Consider the following 24,076-nt stretch of genomic DNA (forward strand, 5'->3'; position numbering starts at 1 on the left):
TGTGGATAAGAAAGAGAAGCAGAGAGGAAAGGAGGAGGGGGGAAAGGGGCGTGTATAAATCACAGTCTCCCCCACATTTAGTTTCACTCCAGATCTCTGGATGCAAACAGCAGCTGGTTGGACTCCGTTTACTCAACTCTGCAAGTTCAGTCTCCATTAGTTTTTTTTCCTGAGATTGAAGTTATCGGCCTGGGCTGAGGCAAACTACAAACAACAAAAAGGCACTGTGGCTTGTGTCAGATACAAACTGTGTTCAGCAAATCCCTTCGGATCACCTGTGAAGTAGAGCATCAAGTGCCTTGTTCAAGGGCACTTCAGCAACACCTGCCGCAGAGGAAAGAGGCGTCCATCGCTTTACCGTCACAAAACCCTTTTGTGAGTTTGCATCAAACTACCAACATCTAGATTTAAAATCAGGTAAAATGTCTTCACCGCTCTTAAGCATCCTGTAGTCCAGAACTTTCTAAATTTCAAAACAAAAACATCCTCAACTCTCTTGTTGAGTCAAAATGTGGAATGAAATACAGATAATTATGAATTTTCCAGGCACTTACTGCCATTTTGATTGTTAACATATCACAATCAAGTGATAATGTTACAGTCAGGTGACTATGTTAACTTAAGTTGTTGTAAAAATGTTACATGGAATATGACTTAAAAAAAATTATGCAATATTTAATGCCTTGAAATTGGGCATTAAAAAAAAAGAAAAGAAAGTAGTTATGTTAAAAAGCTAATTTATTTCAGCAATGCAATTCGCAAAGTGAAACACACCATGCAGCTTATTTACTGAAGTTTTCAATCCTTTCTCTCTTAATGATGTTTTTCAGCCTAAATAAAAACATGACATTAAGAGCAGAATATTACATTAGACCAATAAAAAAGCTTAATATTTGTGTGGTTAGTGAAACGTAAGTTAAAAACCTTCTTGGAAATTATTTGTTTCAAAAAGTGTCTTTAATTAGAGAACCAAGCCTCATTGGAATGCATATTTTAATTTATTGAATAGTAAGTGATTTATTATATATGTTATTGAAAATTCAATTGTCAGTTTGAAATTATGTCAAGTCTTAATCATTTTTTATTGCATATTAGCAAACAAAGGAGAAGTTACAGGTATGCGTGCGTGCGTGCGTGCGTGCGTGCGTGCGTGCGTGCGTGTGTGTGTGTGTGTGCAGGGGTGTGTGTGTGTGTGTGCTACAGGATGCAGGACAATACCAAGGGCTGGTAATAAACACACACATATATTGACACACAAAGGTCAAACGAAAGTCTATACCAGGAAGTAATATTGTTATTAATGATGCTGGGAGCACTTGTGAAAGACATGAACACACCCACACACACACACGCGCACACACACACCATCTATTTAAAACTCTTATGGGTTCAGAAAAACAGGAAAGGAAGGGCATTAACGTGGTTAAAAATGTGGAGTTCTGATTAATCTTTGGTTTCTTCCAGGCATCATTTAAACTTAGTTTATGCAGTAAATTCCAAGTTAAATGTTATCTTCCATTTTTTTCCCCTTCAGGAGTTAGAATTTTTTGTCCAATGAAATCACAGCAACTAAATTGTAAATTGAAATAAAAAAAGCTAATAAAAGTAATCAATGAAAAGAATCCATTCAGAAAGACACAGAAAGCAAAGTCAGATCATGTTATTGAGGCCAACTGTGGTGCTCCATAGAATGATAATTACGTTTCAAACAAATCGCCATGTCTGCTGAGAAATTTTAAGATGTTGTTTCTTTTATGGAATTAAATCCAGCCGGAGGAGAATATTCTTTACTCAACTGTGTCTGCGACTGTCTCCTTAAAACCTGAGAAAACAGGTTTTGTGAAGTTTTATATTTTTGTGTCTTCGTTTGTTTCTCTAAATAAACTACTTTTCTATGGCCAATTTCATCAAATTTGTAAAGAGATTAATACAATGCTTTACATATACATATAGTCACCTAACTAGTTAAATAAATAAATATTAGAGATGTGTCGATCAGGTTTGATCCTGCCGATTCCGATCACCGATGAGGGCCGATCACCGATACTGATCACATAATTATTATTTTTTTTCAATCATAAGCACTACCGGTTACATTATGTGGAAAGAGGAACCATGAATTCACCTTAATTTAGACAAAAACTTGTTTTTAATAATTTTTCCAAGAACAAAACAGGCATTGTGCAAATTGTACTGCTATCAGTAATACTATCTTTAACAGACTGATAACATATGGAGGCTCTGAAGAGGCTAAATAATGCAAAGAGTCTAAATAAAACCTCAACATTGCCAAAAAATTCAAGTATAAAACTTAACATTCAAAGGTAAACACAGGATCCATTACAATAAACAATCCAGAGTTACTGAATGAAAACTTCCTGATAGCATGGCGGCTAGCTGATTACTGCTAGTTCTGAGTGGCTGTTTCTGACTGAGCGGAGTAATTATGCAGAGCAGGGAGGAGATGGATTATTTTTTCAGAGATTATCTGTCTCATGTTAGGACAGCGAAAGTTTTAATACGTATGTAAAATTAATTTTTTAAGTTAGATGCTGCAGCTTTAAGCAGAGGTTCGGTGTGAGAGTCACTACCAGGTGGAGCAGAAGCGGCGCTCCGTCTGTGAAATATAACTACCTGTAGCGCTTAGCAGCGGTTCAACAGCGAGAGGAGAACCAGCGTCTTACATCGCAGCTCGAAGACTTAAATCATTTTGCGGGTTATTTGTTTAGCTTTCTGACCGCCATGCTAATCCGGGTGAGTGTTTGTAGCTGTGCGCTGCTTTACCTGCTATCTGATCCTCCATATGTCTTTTTTACTGCAGTGAGCCTCGATGTAGCCAAACTCCGTCAAGTATGGCATTGTTTTTATGTCGCATTAGCTTTGTTGTGTTGATGCATTTTGACCTGCTTCAATTTTCCGCTGCAACACGCAAACTTCCCCATTCACTCAGTGCGTTATAGTTCCACATCGCTTAGGATTTGTTGCTGCGMGTTTGCGCAGTGTGAAGGAAAGAGGAGACCAGCTGCACAGGCAGGCTGAGAAATGAGATGCAGGTGATTAGTTTGTATGATCGGCAACAAGAGACTGTGATCGGCGATCACCGATCATACACTTTTTCACGGAAGTCGGCCGATTATGATCGGTGGCCGATCGATCGGCACACCTCTAATAAATATATAAAAGCAAATGGAAAATTGGAGATAAGATGGCCAAAATTGTTATTTTCACTGTATGACCTTCCAAGATGAATAACTGACAGTTTTATGACCAAGAATTCACCTAAACAGCTCCCTGAGATCTATTTAAGATCTAAAATCTATTTTTCAAGAGGAACCTGGCAAGATAATAGTAAGATTTACAAGCATCAACATTTACATTCAACCAGAGAAACAGATGTAATTATCTTTAGAAGCATCAAAGCATAAAAAATAAAACAACATAAGTATCAAAAGTGATGGTAGTTAAAACTCTTCATTTTTTAACAGTGTCTCACAGAGTCACTTTCTGCCAATTTAGACTGAAAGTCATTCCAAAACGTAAAGAACACCTTTGAAATATGTTCATATGAGATGCTTAAATATATAAATAGTTTATATATATTTAGTTTATATCTTTATATATAAATAGTTGATATATTTAAGCCACTTGTGTTAAATCGTTACATCCAGTACAACGTTGGAGTTTACAACTTAGCTCCTGCATAAATAATGGGTTTTATAAAACCCTTTATAAAGGGTTTTATAAAACCCATTATTTATGCAGGAGCTAAGTTGTAAACTCCAAAGTTTGCTTAATACATGCAGGTCATTTTAATTTAAAGAACAGAGAGGGCAGTGATACAGTGAAGGCTGTCTGTGTGTGCATGTGCGTGCGTGTGTGTGTCCAGTTTTCCGTCCCCAGAGGCAGACAGAGAGGGAGTGTGGGAACTGGAATGAGTCTAAACTAAGACATGGGCACAGACATTTTTATAAATGAGGTCAGGGCCAGAGTGGAGATGGAGTCAATAGGGTTAAGATAATAGAAGAACACACACATATACACACAACACAACATGAGTGCAATCTATACTTTTTCAATGCCTTCTTCACTTTTTAATTCTAGAATTACTTATAAAGGCTGCAGGAACTGTAAGATCTTCTGCAGCCTTCTGCAGGAAGATCTTCTAAATGACCTTTTATGCATCACGTTTGTTGCTCTCTGTATACATTATTATGTATGACTAAAAAGGAAAATCTGTCACAAAATCACAGCCTTGTCGGAAGGCATGAAAGCTAAGACAATAGTTTGGGGTACCTTGACTCTCCATGTAACCCACATAAACATTTTAACCCTGCTGTTTGTTCTCTTACTTTCAATCATTTTGTATCTGCAGGTCTGCAGGTCAGCAGCTCAGCAGCTCAGCGGTCATCAGAGTGGTGAATTAAAAGCTCCAAGCCCAGCTTGAGTCAGTCATGGCAGACTGGAGCCTTTTGGGAAACTTCCTGGAGGAAGTACAGGAGCACTCCACCTCTGTTGGCAAGGTATGACACGTCCACGCACAAAAAGACACACTGAGCACATCCACATGGAGCAGGACAACACTCTGGCTACTGATAAACATTTATACCCTCAGAATAGAGCATGTCTCCAGATTGTCCTGTTTATGTCCTGATCTGAAGTTTATGTCTGGGCAGATATAAGATAATGTTAATGCTGTTTAGTTTGTTTTACTGTACAAAAATATGGAAATAATTCATTCTTGAAGGGAAACACATGAGCTTATGTTATCCAACATCTGTGATGTATAAAATGATAGTGAAACACAAGATTGTGTTTTCATTGAGTTAAGCTTAGTTTTTTTAAGTAGATAACAAAATGAAAAAATGCCTAAATAGGTGTCACGGGGCAAATGTCAGCACTGTAGTCCAGACCACCTAATTTGAAAACAAGCTGACATCAGACAAAGCCAACAGCAAGACAATACCAAGACTTTGAGGCCCAGTTCACATGTAGCTGGATATCTGGAAAACAATTACATTTTCATGTGTTTTGGTCTTTCGTTCACATGAAAGATTAGCATCACTAAAAAGAACTATTTATAAAAACTTGGACGAAAGTGAAGATTTGACACTTCAGTGTTTGTGTATGTGCAGGAAAAACAGAATTTTAGGGTCCAACACATTCTAGTCTGTGAAAAATAATGCACTAATATATCCACATACTTGCCTTGATGCAATTCCCACACAACTAAAACCTCCAGGAGCCAAGTTTAATTCCTAACAGGAAGTTCTGGTTGTTTTACAGGGTTGTTTCACAGGCATAGGTTTCAACTTTGTGATACACTGCCCCCTAGGGGTTTGGCATAATCCTAAAACAGATTAAAACATCAGAGCACTGATGTTCTAAGGTACAGGTACTGAACCTGTTCTAGAATGAGAGTTCTTTCTGTGGAAACACACTGTTGTATAAACCGAAAAGCAAATATGTGCACTGGAATATTTGTCTTGCTCTTGTTTTTTTCCCTCGGGGCACAGGTGGCAGCATTACATTCTTCAAAGCAAAATGACTTTATTAGTTGCACTTAAATACAGCCGGGAGTTTCATTCTAAATTGAAGAGGAAACAAAACTTGCAGCTGTGATTTTGTTGGTATACTCTTGAGAAAATTTGAAAACTCATAGTCCAAGTCCAAGATGATCAAGAATTTGACTATGTTGAAGTATCACATCAGTAGCATAAATCAATAAACGTTAAATCGTTTCAGTACTTTGCGGCTTATAGAAGTTTTAAACCTCTACAATGTTAACACTAGTTCACCTGTAAAAAGGAAGATGATGCTACTTGAATTTCTGTTCTCACATCTAACAACATTCTTGCTAGCCTGTTTGTGCCAATGAAAAAAAATCGTTTTTTGTTGCAACTTGGCTAAAATTACTGTTAATTTACTGTGCCACATCCTTCAGCTACAACACTTCACATAGTAACGACAAAGATAGTAATTAACATTTCTACCTGTTGTATTTGCCATGTTGTTTTGGCTTCCAAGTGTTTTCATATGGATTGTTTGTTGATTCTCGCTCCTCAGGTGTGGCTGACCATCCTGTTTATCTTCCGTATCCTGGTGCTCGGGACGGCAGCCGAGTCATCATGGGGCGATGAGCAGGAAGACTTCAACTGTGACTCGGTGCAGCCAGGCTGCGAGAACGTCTGTTATGACCGAGCATTTCCTATAGCACACATACGATACTGGGTAATAACCTGAACACACTGAATCAAAATTCGCTGTTATACATCAATTAATGTTAGGACTCTTACACATCCTGACCCACATTCAGAAGCTGATTTGAAATCTAAGACAAATTAAATGTAATTATCCTTTCAAAGAGTCTGGACCCTCAGCTATTGAGAAATGATTGTTTCCTGGAGGTATTGCCTCTTAAGTTTTGCCTATCGATTTAACCCAGTCAATGAAGTTTGCCTGTGATGTGTAATGCGCCAGTTTGACTCTATGAAGCTTACAGGAAATCGCCTGTTCCATCCTCCACTGCAAAGAGAGAAGAACCGAGTCGAACAAAGAAGCTGTTTATGTTAATTCAATATTTGGAAGGTGGCCAACATGGACTGAACGCTTTGTTCATTTCCTCAGCTGCCATTGCTAAAACTACAGGCAGACATCACCATTCACAACTCTTTTTGTTAGCTGATTGGCCCGGTTAAAATTCTTACAGAGAAAACCAAGTCCATGTGAGAAATCCCAGATTGTGCTGCAAGTTAGATTTGAATCATGCAGGATTGCATAAGAAGGTAATGGCCAGGCTAGTTTGATGCCATAAATTCACGGTGTGAATTTAAAGATATTTTCACATTTTGTAATGTTACAAGTGACTGTGTGTACGACACATGCAAAACTATGCAAAAATACTCCCGTTGTGCTTTGGCATTCATGGCTGTTGTCTTTTCAGGTGCTGCAAATTGTATTTGTGTCGACTCCAAGTCTAATCTACATGGGCCACGCCATGCACACAGTTCGCAGGGAGGAGAAGAGGAGGAGTAGGGAGGAAGAGGAGGATGCGGGTGGAGGAGGAAAAGAGGAAGACCAAGGAGGAGGTGACAAAGGAGGAGGAAGAAGAAACAAGCAGGGAAGGAGTGCTGAGAAGGATGAAGGAAAGGAAAAAGATGAAGGTTCGTCTGCAGGTCGAGTTCAGCTGAGGGGGGCGCTGCTGAAGACATACATACTGAGTATTCTGATCCGTACCATCCTGGAGGTAAGCTTTACTGATTATACTTTTAGCCTGGTCTAAAAGCATCTTAAATCACCTCACACAACTTTATACATCCTCATAACCTTTTAAATACATCTTTGATTTCTGAAAGCTTTTCTTTAGACTTTGGCTGCTTTTTAAAATATGCGTCAATTCTCTATACCACTTGATCATGACTGCATTTTAAAAATCTTGAGCAAAATAATCATATTTGATAAGCACTACCACGGGGCATGGGGAAAGGCCCCAAACCCCGGGCCGTGGACCAGTAACGGTCCATGGACCAATTGGTACCGGGCCACACAAGAAATAATTAAATATTTCCGTTTTATATATTGTCTGAGTCTGGAGGATCTTTTATTTTGAAAATTCTTTAACTGCCCAGATAGCACACGATGGTAATTCAACGTTGAATTATAGTCAGAATGGCTGATTTTCAGTTGAGATTGACAACTGATGGTGGATCAACCATCAAACAACCATCCACCTCTAGCCAAGTAACTAACGTTGAAACTGTGTCATTGAATCAATGTTGTTTTGTGGTTGAAATCTAATGAATGAAATGCCGATGTCTGATCAGCATCTGATCAATGTTGAATCAATGTATGCCGTTTTGCCACAACTCTTCTCCTCCTCTCCTCCTCATCGGAACTCTGGGTGAGAGCATTTTATTACTGAGCGGGGGTTATGACGTTTTAAATTAAGCACTGTAGAGGATAGTGGGTGGTGATTCCTTTCTGTACATTTTCTTACTTGTTCATAACAATTCTCACTGACTGCTTGCGTGGGATATATTGACACAAAAACATCCACAACTTACTATAAGGAGTGGAGCGGTTCACCCCCGCCATTTACATGAGTGGGATGGTCCAACCACACAGCTGCTTCGCTGTTGGCTTGTTTGCGAAAGATGTTAATTAAATGTTTAATTATGATCACCAAGGTTGAATTTATGGTTGGTTGATGACTGATGGTGGAAAAACTATCAAACAATCATCCAATTCTAACCAATTAACTAATATTGAAAATGTGTAATTGAATCAATGTTGTTTTGTGGTCGAATTTTAATAGTTGAAATGCCAACGTCGAATCCAGTGTTTTTCCAACACTGGTCCTCAGAGTACACTGCCTTGCAAGATTTAGGTATTTCCATAATTAGGCACACATGATTTTAATTGATGGCTGATTAACAGGGTTTTGCTGAACTGAAAACATGCAGGTCAGCTTGCCTTGAGGACCAGTGTCCTATCAATTTTGAATCCAAGTATGCTGTTTGTTGCACCCCTACTCACCTCCTCAGTGCCTCCTACTGCCCCCCACCCACCTGCTCCTCCCAACCTTCCCCTCTTTACTCCCCCTTACCCCCTCCCCCCCTCTCTGAGTTCTGGATCAGAACATTTTATTACTAGGTGGGGGTTAATCATGTTTCAAATTAAGCACTGCATTTTGAGAACAGTGGGTTGTGATTCCTTTCTGTACAATTTCTTACTTGTCTATAAATATTATTACTGACTGTGCATAATGTGTTGACACAAAAACATCTACAAGTCACTACAAGGAGTGGAATGGTCCACGTCCCCCTTTTTACACTAGTGGTTTGTCCCAACCAAACAGCCACTTTGCTGCTGGCTTGTTTGCAACCGGCTTCTGAATTGAATTCTACTCTGAGCAGTTTTATGGTAAGTTTGGCAATATTACTTTGATCTTAAATGTGTTTATTGAAAAATAATTGCATTGTTTTGTGCCTGTAGTAATCTTTGTTATTTTGGGGCAAACCAGATATTTTTAATAATTGAGGTCATGTCTCCTTATTTATTTTTTTATCCTACCCACCACTCTAGGCTTAAATATGAAATCCTGCGAGATTTTGTGAAATTTGAGTTTTTAAAATAGGGTGGGGCATATTGTTTGGTCTGGGAGAGCATGTGATGGTAGTGAAGGGCAAATGAAGCCTCATGAAGCAATGAACCTTTACAGCCCTTTGTTTTGCAAAAAGGTTCATTACTCGATGCTTCATTCGTCACTCACTAGTGACATCTGCTGGTGAAACTAACAACCTTGTCACTCAGTTGGATCATACTTCCAAAAATTACTAAATGCAATATTGTTACAAAGTTTTCATCAAACTCATGTTTAGTAACAGGATAATCAATTAAACCATACTTAATTGTCATATGTTTTAATTATTAAAATGATTTGTTGCCAATCTAATCCTGGTTTATGTTGAATGTCAGTGGTTGTGTTGGGTTTTCTTTTATATCAGATAGATTTGACAATAAAGACATTTGATGTTTTAGTGTCTTGGGAGTGCAGTGCCTGTTGGGGCATTCGCTTTTTTTTTATTCCTAATTTGCTCTTATCCCTTATATTTGGCTACATGTTGAATTTTAGTCTTTCAACAGCATTAAATCTGTTTCTGCTGTGAAAGACTGATATATCTTTGCTAATCAAACTACAAATAATAGTGAAACTTTGCAGAAGGTGAGAAATTGGGATGTGGAGGGGTTTATTATTTTTATTTAAGAAGAATTTTATTGTGAGGATAATCTCAAAGTATTCCCAGATGTCAGATTTTCCTCTTGCTGGCTCCATTTCAGAAAATCAAGTTTTCCCCCATTTAAAAAAAATTTTTTTCTCAACCTTATGTATACAACCTAATGTATATGTATACAACCTTATGTATACAACATTATGACAAATAATGTTTTGTAAATGTAAAGATGCTAAGGTGCAGGCTCCCAGTTGCAATTTTATTTTAAAAATTACATTTTTAATCAACCTGACCCAGAACTTTTATCAACATCTGACAAAAAGAAATATACAATTATTTTTTAAATACCCTATTAGTGATATTTTTACTCATTTTTACAGACAAATGCTTCTCAAAAAACAAAACAAAAAAATTTAAAACAAAAAAAACAACAAAAAGTCCATCTGATGGAGTTGACAGTGCATGACGGAGTTGACACAGAGCTGAAGGTGGTGACAAACTAGTGAGAAAAAGGAATACTTGATACATGTGAAGTAATGCAATTAATATAAAATACATTAAAATGAATTAATTGCACATTTAAGTGAGATTTGTCAACAATTTCACTGAAAGAGTCTCAAACTCTGATGGAGTTTACATCTGACGGAGTTGACAAAATACCAAACTACCTCAATTTATATGATGTTACTCTGAAGGAGGCCATATTGTAGCTCATCAGGTCCATGAAATCTTTACATTATACCAAAATTAAGCTTTTRTTTCACAAAATTTCATCAAAGTTTTGTAAATTGTCTGTTATGGTGTTGATACATCATGGTTGTGATGAACAACTTAGAAATAAAACAGAAGAAAAAACTAAAGAATAATATAAGCTAACCAGAGCTAACTAGCCCTCTTAGCAAAGGAAGAGAAGGGAAGTAGTCATGGGGTTATCAGACGTTCTGGTGCCTCCCAATAATGCCGGATTTTTTTAACATTCTTTTTATGTCTGACGGTGTTGACAAAAATTAGGGACAAATTTCAATGGAGTTGGAAAATATATAAAAATGATTTTTAATTCAATTTATTGACACTTTTATAACTATTTATATGACTACTTATACTTAATTGTCATAATATATCATTTTGGCATTTCTTTAATTGTTTTAAACTATTATAATGTATTGAGTTCTGCTCCTGGACAAGGGTTTTTACAGGCACCAGCCACTGACTACAATGTTTAAAATAAAAAAATATTCATCAAACACCAGGAAAATATACATTGTTGTGCTCACATGACCCAGGTTAGTTTAGTCAGATAGTCGGACATTCATGGTTTTGAGGGTTCGAATGTGCCTACGACTTGTACACGGTACTCGGTACTAGCGTAGCTAACACGATTACAGTTTAGTAAACGTCAGCGAGGCTAACACAATTACAGTTTAGTAAAAAGCTTTTTCAGGTGAAATAAAATCTTTAATGTATGTCAGATACGGTACACATTGCATATTGATCTGTTATCGTAAGGCTGTAACTGACAGGCTTCAGGATGTAGAAGTTGTATCGGTACTGCCATTATGCTGTACTTGGCTAAAAGGTTTTCATAATTCATGCGTTTATTATTGACTATTTTTTTTCATTCACTAAACACAAAGAAAGCAAAGCAATAATACTTACGCCAGCAGACACTTTGTTCTTATTGATCCTACGACGGTTGAGCTGCAAATGTGGTCGTGCACAAGCTTTGATCCAAGCAAGGCTTTCCGTTTCAGATTTTGGAAATCTGTGAATTTTAGTTCCACAAACACAATCAGGATACCTGACATCACCTGTACAGATACCCCACTGACGTGGAACCATTTTTTTTGAGTCCTGATGCAAAAACTTTCTGTTGGTCTGGTGGTCCACAATGTATATTAGCGTGAGTTTGTTAGCCGGTAACCCACGTGATAGCTGCGCTGTTACATAAAATGGGCATTAGCCAATGAAATGCGGGCCCTGTGGTAAGGTCCATGACACGGCTCGGCTCACAGCGCTTTTATTTTTAAAACCGACACGCAAAATGAAGCAGTCACGTGACCCAGGTAAGGAGCAGGAGAAAATGTGTCAGACTTCCTGAACAGGTATGGGAAAATAATGAGAACCTTGAGAATAGATGACCCACAGTCTTCTGACCACCAAAGTGCCATTGTGGAGTATGAGAGTGGAACTGCCTTGACAGCACTGGAACCCTTACTCCCTTACATATTTGAGAGCTCAGACAAAGTCTCTTATCAAATCGGAGCCCTGTCCAGTGAGTATGTGTCTGACGTCACAAACAGAGCAACCCACCGTTTCTTCGGTGAACTGCAAGAAATTGCTAAATTAGGTGGAACATCTTTTGAAGCTGTCCTGCATGAGCACCTGTCCAAATGCTATCAGTCATTCACAAGCAGCTCTGAGACACCTGAAAGTGAGAGTTTTACTCTCGAGACACAAAGTGACCTAATAGACCCAGTTTCAAGACCAACCCAAGAAAATGACCAACTTTTCCAAAGTCAAAATGCAGAGCAGTCTAAAACTACTCTAAGCAACTCTGACTCAGTTGACCAACCTCGACCCAATCTAGCCTCCAACCTAACACAGAACCTTGTCACTCACCCTCAGGTGCAAAAAGTAATTGTAGAGCATATAGTGCGAAATGAAGCTCCAGTCTCACAGGTGAGTGCCTCTTTTCGTCTTAGGCAGTTTTCAGGCAAACTACCTTGTCCTAGTCATGAGACTGATTTTGATACATGGCACAACAGTGTTGAGCTCATGCTTCAGGATCCGGATCTGTCTGTCTTGCAGTGCTCGCGAAAGATTTTAGACAGTCTTGTGCCACCTGCGTCCAATGTGGTAAAACCCTTGGGCCCTACAGCATTGCCATCAGCTTATCTTGAACTGTTAAACTTGGATTTTGGCACAGTGGAAGATGGCGATGAGCTTTTCGCTAAATTTCTTAACACCCTCCAAGACCCTGGTGAAAAACCATCACATTACCTTCATCGCTTGCAGACAGTCCTCCCTAAAGCTTTGAGCAGAGGCGGAGCAGTCCCCACCGAAGCAGGCCGACACCTTCTGCGTCAGTTCTGCCGTGGGGGTTGGGATAATGCCTTACTAGCAGAGCTCCAGCTTGAAAGAAAAAAGGATAAACCACCTTCATTCACTGAGCTGCTGTTGCAGCTGAGAGTTGAAGAAGATAAGCATATTGCGAAGGAGAGCAGAATGAAAAAACACTTCCCTGCTGCAAGACCAAAAGTAGCCTCCCACGCTATTACTACAACCTCTGACCTCTTTGAACCCACAGTGCAAGACAGTCTCACTGAGATACAAACCCAGATAACTCAGATGCAGAGTCAGCTGACAAGATTGAAACCCCAAAAAGTAGTTCAACCTGTGGTTCTCCAAAGTGATTTGGTCACAGAACTAAAAGCACAAATTGCTGAGCTCCAGAGCCATCTGGCAAAACTAAAACACTAAAACAAGTACACTGCTGAGGTACTAATTAATGGACAGACTTGTAATTGTCTTCTCGATACCGGGTCACAAGTGACAACTGTGTCCCAGTCGTTTTATGACAGTTATCTCTCACATTTGGAGATCCATTCTATACATGACCTTCTTGAAGTTGAAGCCGCAAATGGTCAGAATATTCCATATTCAGGCTATATTTGTGTTGATGTCACATTCCCAAAGAATGGTGTTGGACATGAACTTACCGTGTCTTCTCTTGCGTTGGTTGTTCCAACCACGCTCTCCAGTGCCCAATCTTCTCTCCTGATTGGTACTAATACCCTTGATCTTTTCTTTGAAAGTTTTTCTCTGGCTAACACAGATTCCAGTGCCCTTCCTTATAGTTACAGAGTGGCGCTGAGCGTGTTACAAAAGAGACACAAGCAGAAAGACGCCAGTGATCTTGGTCTTGTCAGACTGTCAGAAAATGAGCCTGAAATCATTTCTGCAGGCCAAAGCAAAGTCTTGGAGGGGTCAGTTCATGTGAACGTTGACACTCCAGATAAGTGGGTAGTAGTCGAGTCCCCCAATATATTTTCCTTACCAGGTGGTGTTTTGGTCACTAACTGTTTACTCACCCTTCCTGAGAAACGATCACAAAAACTTCCAGTGGTCCTGCGAAATGAAAGTAAACATGACATAGTCATTCCTGGAAACAGTGTCATTGCTGAAGTTCATGCCATGCAGGAGATTTTGTCACATCCTCATATCTCCGATGAGTCGAAGCAAACTCCTAGTCTGCAGCCTGCTGAGCTTAATTTAAACTTTGCAGATTCCCCAGTCCCCGCTGAATGGAAAAATAAATCGAATTATGCAGAAGTTGAATGCTATGCCAGAGGTTTTTGCGCAGCATACTGATTTTGGGTGTACTAACAGAGTAAAGCACCAGATTAAACTGAGCGATGACACCCCTTTTAAACACCGGCCTCGGCCAATACGACCGCAAGACGTCGATGCTGTATGTCGTCATTTGCAGGAACTGCTAGAAGCAGGGGTAATCCACGAATCCGAGTCAGCCTTTTCCTCACCCATTGTGGCAGTAAGGAAGAAAAATGGAGATGTACAACTTTGCATCGATTATTTAAAGCTAAACCAGAACACAATCAGAGATGCTTACACGCTTCCTAACCTGGAAGAAACTTTTTCAACCCTTACTGGGTCGAAATGGTTTTCGGTCCTTGACCTCAAAAGTGGCTACTACCAGGTTGAAGTCGAGGGGGCAGATAAGCACAAGACAGCTTTTGTATGCCCACTGGGACTTTTTGAGTTTAAATATTAATATGAACGATTAAGATAAATATTAATTTAAGAGTGAGTGTACATGAGGAACCCTATGGTTTGTGTTCTCAGACCTATAACCAGTACACTATTTAATATTTCAATGTCTTTCAGAACTTTTCAAATGTTTATCATCTTTCTAACTGGCACCTTCCTCACTTTTATTTTTGTTTTTCAGCTGCTGCTCTGCAGTTTGACCCAAAGCTGACTGTCGAGCACTACAGTGAAACTGTCAAGAAGTGGCTTCATTACGTGCTAGAATGGGAGGAAGGCATCATGGAACCAAAGATTTCTTCCGTGGACAATAAACTGTTGTTCTGGCAGTCAAAAAGGAGTCAAATATGTTTAAAGATCTATACCTCTTTTCTTAAATAAAATGTTATACCAATCCCATGTCATTTTTAACCTTTTGTAGACCCAGTTTTGGTAATATGTTAATGTAAGATACTTTTGAACCACATACCCGTGATACCCATGATGGTCTTCATCTGCCAATGAAATAGTGTGTTTAACACCATTGAAGAAACTTTTAGTGGTATGTTATGATGTAGACCTATCAGGCCAAAAATGTACATAAATCCCTAGCTTTCATTCAATATAAAATCAACCCAAATGTGCATGTAGGTCCACATTCAAATGACAGTTGAATCAACATTGATTCCTAACTGATTCAATGTAACAACACAAATATGCATGCAAATTGACATACAAATGATGGTTGAATCAACATTGATATAATGTCAGTTATGGTTGAAACCCTAACATTGATTCAACATACAAGTCACCGACCACTTTCAATGTTGTTTCAATGTCAGCGTTCAACGTTGATTCAATGTTTCACTCATATTGTGCTATCTGGGCGGATTCTCTCAGTTACGTCTTGCGCGCCAACATTGAGCCCACAAGCAGCAAAATTAGTAAGAAACAGATGTCCTTGAAAAGTTTATTTGCGAAGGGGAAAAGGCCCAGAGAAGAGACATGAGAATGGATTTATCCCGGACCGGTAGGTGATTTTCACATTCCAAGTCTGTATAATATGCGGCGACCAATCAAGCCTTCAAACTGCTTTGCCACATAGAGACGCTTGGTCTCTATGTGGTCTCTATTTGGGTCGGCAGGGCTGGTCCAAACCTCCATGGGGCCCTAAGTGAAATTTGGTTTTGGGGCCCTCTAGTTCTGCTAACAATATGGACTGACTGGAATCAACAGTCCGATCATTAGAACATTCACAAACCTGCTATAAACTTATTGCATCTCAGGCAGTACTGTACATCATATACATGTATAAAAGGATACATTTATTGGGCAACTGATTTATCGACCAGTTGATTTCTGGGCGCCGATTTCCTTAATTTTGGGGGGTCATGATTGGCTGATACTTACACGTGAAGCCCATCTTATTCCCTAATCTTCGTCAGCAAAGGTTTAAATATCATCCTCTGTCCTCTTCTGCTCTGCAGTGAGAGGTTTGACTGACAGACCGGCCCACCAGTTCTGGTCTGCATGTTTGCAGTTAACAATATTCACACCACTATTGCCAACTTAGCGACTTTCTTGCTATATTTAGCAACATTTCAGACAAAAGAAATTTATATCAGCCAAAATCAGCAGGTCAGGCTTTTTAAAGATTGGTAACCAGGGATCGGCCAGAAAACTGCAATTGGTGCAGCCCTACACACACACATTCATGACATTCTTTGATGAAATACATTTCTCTTAAGCATTACTCCAATAGCTAAAAATTTAATTTATATCAGGTGACTTTTTTTTTAACTTAGAAGTTGATGTAAAAAATAATGTTTGTTTTAGCAAACAACATATCCCCATCTACAGCATAGAGCAGCTCATTGATGTAACAGCTATGTAACCTGACATAAAAACATTTTGCTAGACAATGTCAAACATTGAGAAGTTTTAATTATTATCAAAGGTTATCAAACACGGCGTTCTGAAGCCAAAAATACCTCGGAAATATACAGAGCCAAGCAGGAGAATCAACTCATTTAAAGTTTAAACTTAGTTTCACACAAACACAAAGACCCTAGCATAAATGTTTGGCTGTTGAACTGGATCATTCCAGGTTGCTATCAAGCTAATTTTCTATGAGCAGCTTTACTAATCTTCTACTTTAGTAAGTCGAGACACATTAAAACAAACCTTTATCTTGGCTTTTTTCCGTTTTTCCTCTCTTTTCTCGTTTTTTGAGACATTGTTTTGCTAACTTAACTTCTGACCAGAGCTTTGGACGTTTGGATGCTCTGCACGTTGAACAGCAGCTCATGTTACTCTCGTTTCATTTTTACCCAGGAAGCACATTGGCTAAACCGTGAATCAGTAACTGGGACTGACTACTATATATTCCATTGAGGGACAGTAACTTTAACATTACATGCACCTTTCTGAACAGGCGAGGGCGCACGTTCTCTGTCTGTAATCAGACATTAAAGCGACTGGAAACCATTCCTCCCTCCCTGGCACCTCCAGACCCGGGCCCCCATGGGCACCCGCCCGGGCCTGGTGCAGCCGGACTCTGAGTGGTCCCGACTTTCAGCATTGGTTACGGTTGTTATGTGTCCCCCCTCCGAAAGTGAAATATTATTATTTCAAAAAGCAGCCTAAGTTTAAAGAAAGTTCAAGCTGGAATCAAAGCTTTGAAAATGTTTTACTTTATTGCAAACAAAGCTTGAGTGTTTTTTTTTATCTAGGTAGTGTTTTTGTGTCTGCAATACTTTCTCTATGGCATCTTCCTCCATCCTCTATATGTGTGCAAGGTAAAAACAGAAACTATCAAAATCATCTCATAAAGTAATATCCTCAAATCCTAACTTGAGTTTATTTTCTTTTCCCCGAGGCGTTGCCGTGTCCACATCCAGTCAACTGTTATGTCTCCAGACCCACTGAGAAAAATGTCTTCATTGTGTTCATGTTGGCCGTTTCGGTCGTCTCCCTGGTGCTCAGCGTGCTCGAGCTGCATCACCTGGCATGGAGACACTGCTGCAGGTAGTGTAGTGGATATCTGAGGAAAACTGTCCTTTTGTTGGCCTGCATCTAAGCAACGCCCTAAAAAGGGGCGCCCCACAGTTTTTTCATCCTTCTGGATGGAAAAAAAACAAAAAAACAAAACACATGAACGCTGTATGCGCTGGATTTTTACCTTAGAATGACCAACTCTGTTATTTCTATGTCAATTTGATACAGTAGGAGCTTCCACACTTCCCATATCTGTGTCCTCTGTCACTTTTATCAGCAGTTAAAACTGCTTTATCCGTTGTTAACATGTCGTAACCTGTTTTTCCGAGCTGCCTTCAAACGCAACATGAGCGCTAAGACGCTTGCGCTGGGTTTACACCTTTGCGGCAGTGAAGGAGACCTGCAAACCAGCAAAACGCAAAGAACTTTGCAGTTTTTCCCCCAAACTAACCGACTGAGTTGAGTAAAGCTGTTGGAAGCAGGTAAAGTTAACTAAAAGATGACTAGCTAATATCAATACAGCACCTTAAGCTTGAAAACATGTAGCCTGTAGGCTACTGGTGTTGTCTATGTTCAGCTACATACATTTATTTTGCCCCCCAAAAAGTCGATCCCCGCCCTTCCCGTTCTCAGAGACAGGGAGTCTTTAAGAATCGTTCAACCAAACAGCTATTTGTAATCCATAGGGGGGCCCAGAAAATGTTAGGAAACCACTGGGGGGGCCCAGGAAAAAAAGTTTGGGAACCACTGCCCTAGCGTATCATTTCCTTTAACCTTAGCTTTGCGCGCATGTGCACTGTGTGTGTGTGTGTGTGCGTGTGTGTGTGTGTGTGTGTGTGTGTGTGTGTGTGTGTGTGCGCGCGTGTGTGTGTGTGTGTGTGTACACAAGCATGCAGATAGCTAAAAGAAACAGGAAAACACAATAATTTTTTTCTCAACAGGACTTTAGAACTGTGTGATTTTCTCTATGTTCCTGCCTGGTTTTATCAATCAATCAAAATTTTATTTGTATAGCACATTTCAGCAGCAAGGCATTTCAAGGAGTTTTACATAATTAAAAATAAATAAATAAAAAATAAAAACAGCATCTGACATTGAATTAAACATCAAGAAAGAGAAAGATTTTTAAAAAATATATAAAAACATACTTTTGTTACGGAATTTAAGCACCTGTCGTCGCCGGACTCCGCCATCCTTTTAACACGGGTATTATCCAGGTATTATCCAGGTATTATCCAGGTATTATCCAGGTATTATCCAGGCCCCGTCGCCTAACAAGACAAGGTCTCCAACCTTGCAGCACCAGGCTCCGTCCACCTGTCACGCGAATTTTTGCGCTAGGACTTTGCCGTCCTACATGGATTTTTGTGACAACGCCAGCAGCAGCGTTTTAGATCAGCTCCTGCTGTTTGAGTGATTTTTTTAGGCAGACCTGTGAAGATACTGGTCAATAATCAATGCGACTAAAAATAAACACATGGATAAGTTTCCCTAGATCTCGCTGAGACATTAGTCCTTTAATCCTGGAAATGTTCTTCAGGTGATAGAAGGCCGACTTTGTAACTGTCTTTGTGTGGCTCTGAAGGCTCAGGTCTGAGTCAATCACTACATCCAGATTTTGGGCTTGATTGCTGGTTTTAGCTGTAACAGGTGAAACTGTGCATTGACTTTAGATCGTTTCTCTTTAGGTCCAAAGATAATAACTTCAGTTTTGTTTCTGTCCAGCTGGAGAAGGTTYTKTCACATCCACATTGGATAAAGCCTGGCATGGAGTATACAGGCTGCTTCTGACTGTAAAAACATAGTTTCAGTTCACATTGTTACAGTATCAGTTCGCAAAAAAAATAACATTTCTGCTTTGAACTCAGGACAGCTGCTTTGAAGACTATTCAAGTCCATGTAGCACCCCAAAATAGTTTAGGTTAAATCATAGACTTTGTTGGTTCGTGTTTGTTGTCAACAGGAAACCTAAGCAGAAAGGAGTTTCATTTGAAACTAACGCCTTTAAAATTTCTACTGCAGGAAGTTCATCTCCTCAAAGAGTGTCACATCTGCTAACACCTCCATGGTCCGACAGATCTCCATGTCTCCACCTCGACCGTCAACCCCACCTCCTGATTTCAATCAGTGTGTGACTGGCTCCTCACACTTCCTCCCGCTCCCCTTCCCTAACAACGGACTGGCCTCTCAGCAAAACTCTGAGAACATGGTGACGGAGAAGAACAAGAGGGCCGCTGCGGTCGAGGAGGCAAACTTTCTCCACATAAATTACTACTCAACCAAATGGGAGAACTGCGGAGACGGCCAGATTCAAGATGGAGTGTGCCTGAGTTCTGACAGTAACAGCTACAGCCCTGAGAGCAAAGACATGATGTGCCTCCAGATCCAGAGCAATGGCCCAGATGTGCTGCTGCTGAAGGACAAGAGAAGATTCAGCAAAACAAGTGGAACAAGCAGCCGAACAAGAATGGGCGATCTCTCAGTTTAGAAATCAAACCACAGATAGACTCCAGCTACAGTCCACTTCCAACAACTTTCATAACTCGACCTGTTGGTCAAGATTCAATGGAATCACATTGGCTGTGATTCCATTGAGGATGTTGGATTAGGAAAATAAATGCTTACTGGAAACATGGCAATTTAAAAAAACTTTAGCTTTTTTATAAAACATCTCTGTTATAGGATGACATGGTTTTTCGGTTGTATCAAAATGTATCTGTTTCGCTAAACTATAATGGTAATTCTATCTTTGCATCATATAAGTTGCGTGATCAACAACCGGATGTTACTACTGTCAGAAAAGACAAAGACGATGACGACAGGAAGTGTTAGGAGGATGAAGGCGCAGGTTTTTTTTTATGACTTATTGCATGAACAAATTTATTCACATGTTGCGTTTCCTATTTAATTGAAACGCAGCAATTGTGAAATGCCACTACTACAGTTAACTACAGTGATGATGTGTTCAAGTTGATGTACAATTTATGTGAATGTGACAGAGCTGCTGGATTTGATGTGAATCTTTGATAACTGTCCTGGTCACTGATTCACTGAAATAACTTTGTCTTCAGACAGTACCTGCGTTTCCATGGTAAATGTGTGCAAATCTTAGTCTATTCTTCTAATGTACAGAAAAAAACACAATTTCGCAATTTCAGTGTTTCCATTAAATAAGAAATAAAATGAAAATCACATTAAGTTTGTTCACACAACAAGTCATTAATAATCATAGCAGCAATGGATGGAAACAATTACATGAGATATGTTCATGTTTCAAACATAGCCCTTGTGCTGGTGTCAGCTATCACAGAAGACATAGGCGTTTTATTCAAGCATTGGGCCAACAAGCTCCTTCAATTCAACACTTTGGAATGACACGACTTTGTAATGCTGTGAGAGCTCTGGTAGAGCCAGCTGCTCCTCGTCTAAAATAAAATCCAAACCATCATTCTCCTACCACTTCCTGTTGTCTTCTTTGTTATTTTCACCAGTAGTAACATCCAGTTGTTGATCAATCAAGTCGTGATTTGAAAAACGTGCTTTTTCAATGCCGTTTCAGAAAGTACATCTATTTCAAGAGAGCCAGAAAAAACACTTCCTTCTAGCGCAAAACCTTTGATCAAAAAACAAGAGATTTTGAGAAATCGGCGTATTTCCACTAAGCCAATGTATTTTTGTATTTTCAGTTTCTGTAGTTTTTTTTTAGATTAGGTGCTGTGATGTTATTAGTAGCTCCCTTACCTGTAGCACAAAACGTAATATAAGCATGAGATTGTTGGTCACATAAACACATTGTTAGTGTGGGGGAAGCTAACAGTTAGCCCAGGGGTGGGCAATCCTGGTCCTGGAGGTCCGGTGTCCTGCAGCTCTTAGATGTCTCCCTGGTCCAACACACTTGAATCCAACAGCTGAATCTCCTCCTAAGTTCAGTCAGGTTCTCCAGAGTCCTGCTAACGACCTCATTATTTGACTCAGGTGTGTTGAAGTAGAGACACATCTAAAGGTTGCAGGAGGCCCTGCAGGCCTGGAGTTGCCCACCCCTGGTATAGCCACACATGTACCATCTGTTACACTTGGTGCTGTTTTCTTTTTAGATTTTGAAATAGTACTAATAGTATTGTTATTTGTTACTGCAGATCACTTGGAAATCATCAGTGTGTTCTAGCTATGTTGAGAATGGAGTAAATCATTGATTTTGTATCAGTTGTACTACAACTTGGAAAAAGAAAACAAAAGAAACCCTTTGCTCTATGCTTCACTTCGTTCAGAGGGTTTGGTCCCTCAACTGTTGAGAAACGGTTGCTTGTTGGAGGCGTGGAAATTTTAATGGGGTAATCTGATTTTACCCCATCACTAATGCTTGGCACTGATGTAATACATCAATTCAAAATTGCTTACCAGGAATTGTGTGTGATGCAAACAACCGTCCCTCTTTGCGAAGAGAGAAGTGCCGAGCTGAATCTTTGCAAGCAATAAAAAATCTTAAATATTCAATTTCTTCAAACTACTTGGAAATGCAGCCAACACAAAGTTAATGACTTTGTTCAATTAGATACAGCTGGTGTAAGTCCACACAGGAACATGTTTTGTCCATATTCAGCAGTACCAAACTTAACAATGGTCTGTTGTGAAGTTGTAAAGTGTTAATGTCAGTTAGTATATTGTTGCATCATGATCTGAACACTTTCAGTTTGAGTCCATTTAAGTTTTAATTTAAAAGTTATCTAAAACAGGTGGTGTTTGTTTGATTAGCAGTTAGCTTCCACCACTCAGAGCATTTATTTACTTCCAACTCAGTGTTGTTACATCTTTTGACCAGATGTAAGGGAATATTACTGATAATAACCGTTTAACCATTATAGACTGTACCTGAGCCAGTTGGTTTTGTGACAATGTAGAGACCTAAAAATGTATATGGAGTCCAAGAGCTGCATTTATTTTCCTTGGTGCTGTGGAAGAAGGCAGATGTTAGCTTCTGCAGTAGCGCTAAATTGGTTTCCATTGTGAGTATGAAGATATATTTGGCATTAAAATATTAAAATAGGCAGTTCTAAGCGTTTTTATGGGGTTTCTGAAATGTTCAAGGATTTTAGTAATTTATGGGTGGTTGTAGTCCTTAACATCCACGAATACAGGGCGGCCACTGTATGCTGTATTTATGATGATATCGTCTTAATGTATGTCACAGAATGAGAGATGTTTGCACTATTGTTTCCTTATTTTTGGCACATCAGTTAACAACTCATATATCTTATATCATTTTTAAACCATCTGTCAGAGTCAGTTCTGCCAAATGTTTTTATTTAACATCCTTGTTGGAAATATTCTCAAATAAAAATATACTCTCATGCTGTTTATCTGATATCAGACCTTTTGCAGGATCTTTACTTGTACGTATTTATGTGGAATGATGAGACACAAATGAATGTAACTTTACTTCTTATGTTCAATTGAAGCCTCTTAGACTTTTCTTGTTTGCTGAAGAAGAAAACAGAACTTGAGTATCAGACAGACATCCAGACAGTAAACTGTGAGAATGAAATTTGAAGAAGTGTACTCTGGGGTTAAAAAAATCTTCCCAAGCTGGTTCCCATGACCAGCGTCCAGAACGGGAATGTGGCTGATGGGAGAAATTCTATTAAGCTCGTCTTAATTTAGCAAAGGTTTGGGAACAATCAAAATGTTGGTTCTCTTTCTTTCTGTTTGAGTGTTATCACTGTTATGGATAAAAATAATTTTCTATGTATTTCAACTAAAAAAAATATTTTACCTTTATTTAACCAGGAAAGTCCAATTGAGTTTTAAAAAGACATTTTTCAAGAAAGACCTGACCGAGAGGCAGCCAAGGTTATACAACCGTTACAAGTAGCTACACAATTAAATACAAATAAAACTGTCACAATTTAAGAAAGTCTTTAAAAAAGTCGTCCCTGGTGCTCTCAGTCTGGACTTAAAAGTATTTAATGACTCAGTTAAGTTAATTTTGAGTCTTTTTGCATCATTTTCCAGACGGAGCACAATAGACAAAGGCCTCTTTTTCCCAGTCCTATGCAGGGAAATAGTACATGATTGGATGAAATAATAAAAATATCTGTAGAGGAATTCAATTAGAAATATATATTTTAAAAAAAATGTTGACTTTATATTCAAAGCAAGAAAAGGATAAAATCAGCATTCAAGTTGAGTTCGCATCCACCTGAATAATGTGTAGTTGCGGCCCATGGCACTTCAACAATATTATTTTATCTTTTATCTGGAAATAGTGTCTGTTTATTCTTGCCATACAGTCTCTGTATTAATTATTGCTCGAAAGGTCTTGCCATACCAGTTTATTCCTCTGTATTTACTTTAGTTTCTTAGTTTATTCTTGCATTTTGTTCTTCATTCATTTCCATTTAGTTTCCTTTGATTAGTATTATCCTCTCTTGGTTTATTGCTATGTCCACTTTAGTTTCTTTCCTGTTGCTAGATTTATTTTATCGTTTATTGACCGTCAGTAATCTTCACTCATCACCTGCTGACTGTTCAGCGTCAGATTCTTTGTTTTTATGCCATAATTCACATCTAGTTCGTCGCTCCGTTTT

General features: G+C 39.1%; 1 protein-coding gene across 2 annotated transcripts; it reads left to right on the forward strand.

The window, feature by feature from the left end:
• The first annotated feature begins 102 nt into the window (after positions 1–102).
• LOC103476588 (gap junction alpha-5 protein-like) lies at positions 103–21,390 on the forward strand. 2 transcript variants are annotated; one of them, XM_008429059.2, is made up of 7 exons: positions 103–417; positions 4,373–4,520; positions 6,064–6,228; positions 6,941–7,243; positions 17,228–17,293; positions 17,374–17,522; positions 19,515–21,390. In XM_008429059.2, exons 2-7 carry the CDS (start codon positions 4,452–4,454, stop codon positions 19,978–19,980), a joined length of 1,218 nt encoding a protein of 405 aa, XP_008427281.1. In that variant the 5' UTR covers positions 103–417; positions 4,373–4,451; the 3' UTR covers positions 19,981–21,390. The 2 variants fall into 2 exon arrangements, with proteins under 2 accessions (XP_008427281.1, XP_017164373.1); XM_017308884.1 differs by having other exon boundaries at positions 103–375.
• The last annotated feature ends 2,686 nt before the right edge of the window (positions 21,391–24,076 follow it).

Source organism: Poecilia reticulata, linkage group LG15 (assembly GCF_000633615.1).
Source record: "Poecilia reticulata strain Guanapo linkage group LG15, Guppy_female_1.0+MT, whole genome shotgun sequence".
Classification (NCBI taxonomy): domain Eukaryota; kingdom Metazoa; phylum Chordata; class Actinopteri; order Cyprinodontiformes; family Poeciliidae; genus Poecilia; species Poecilia reticulata.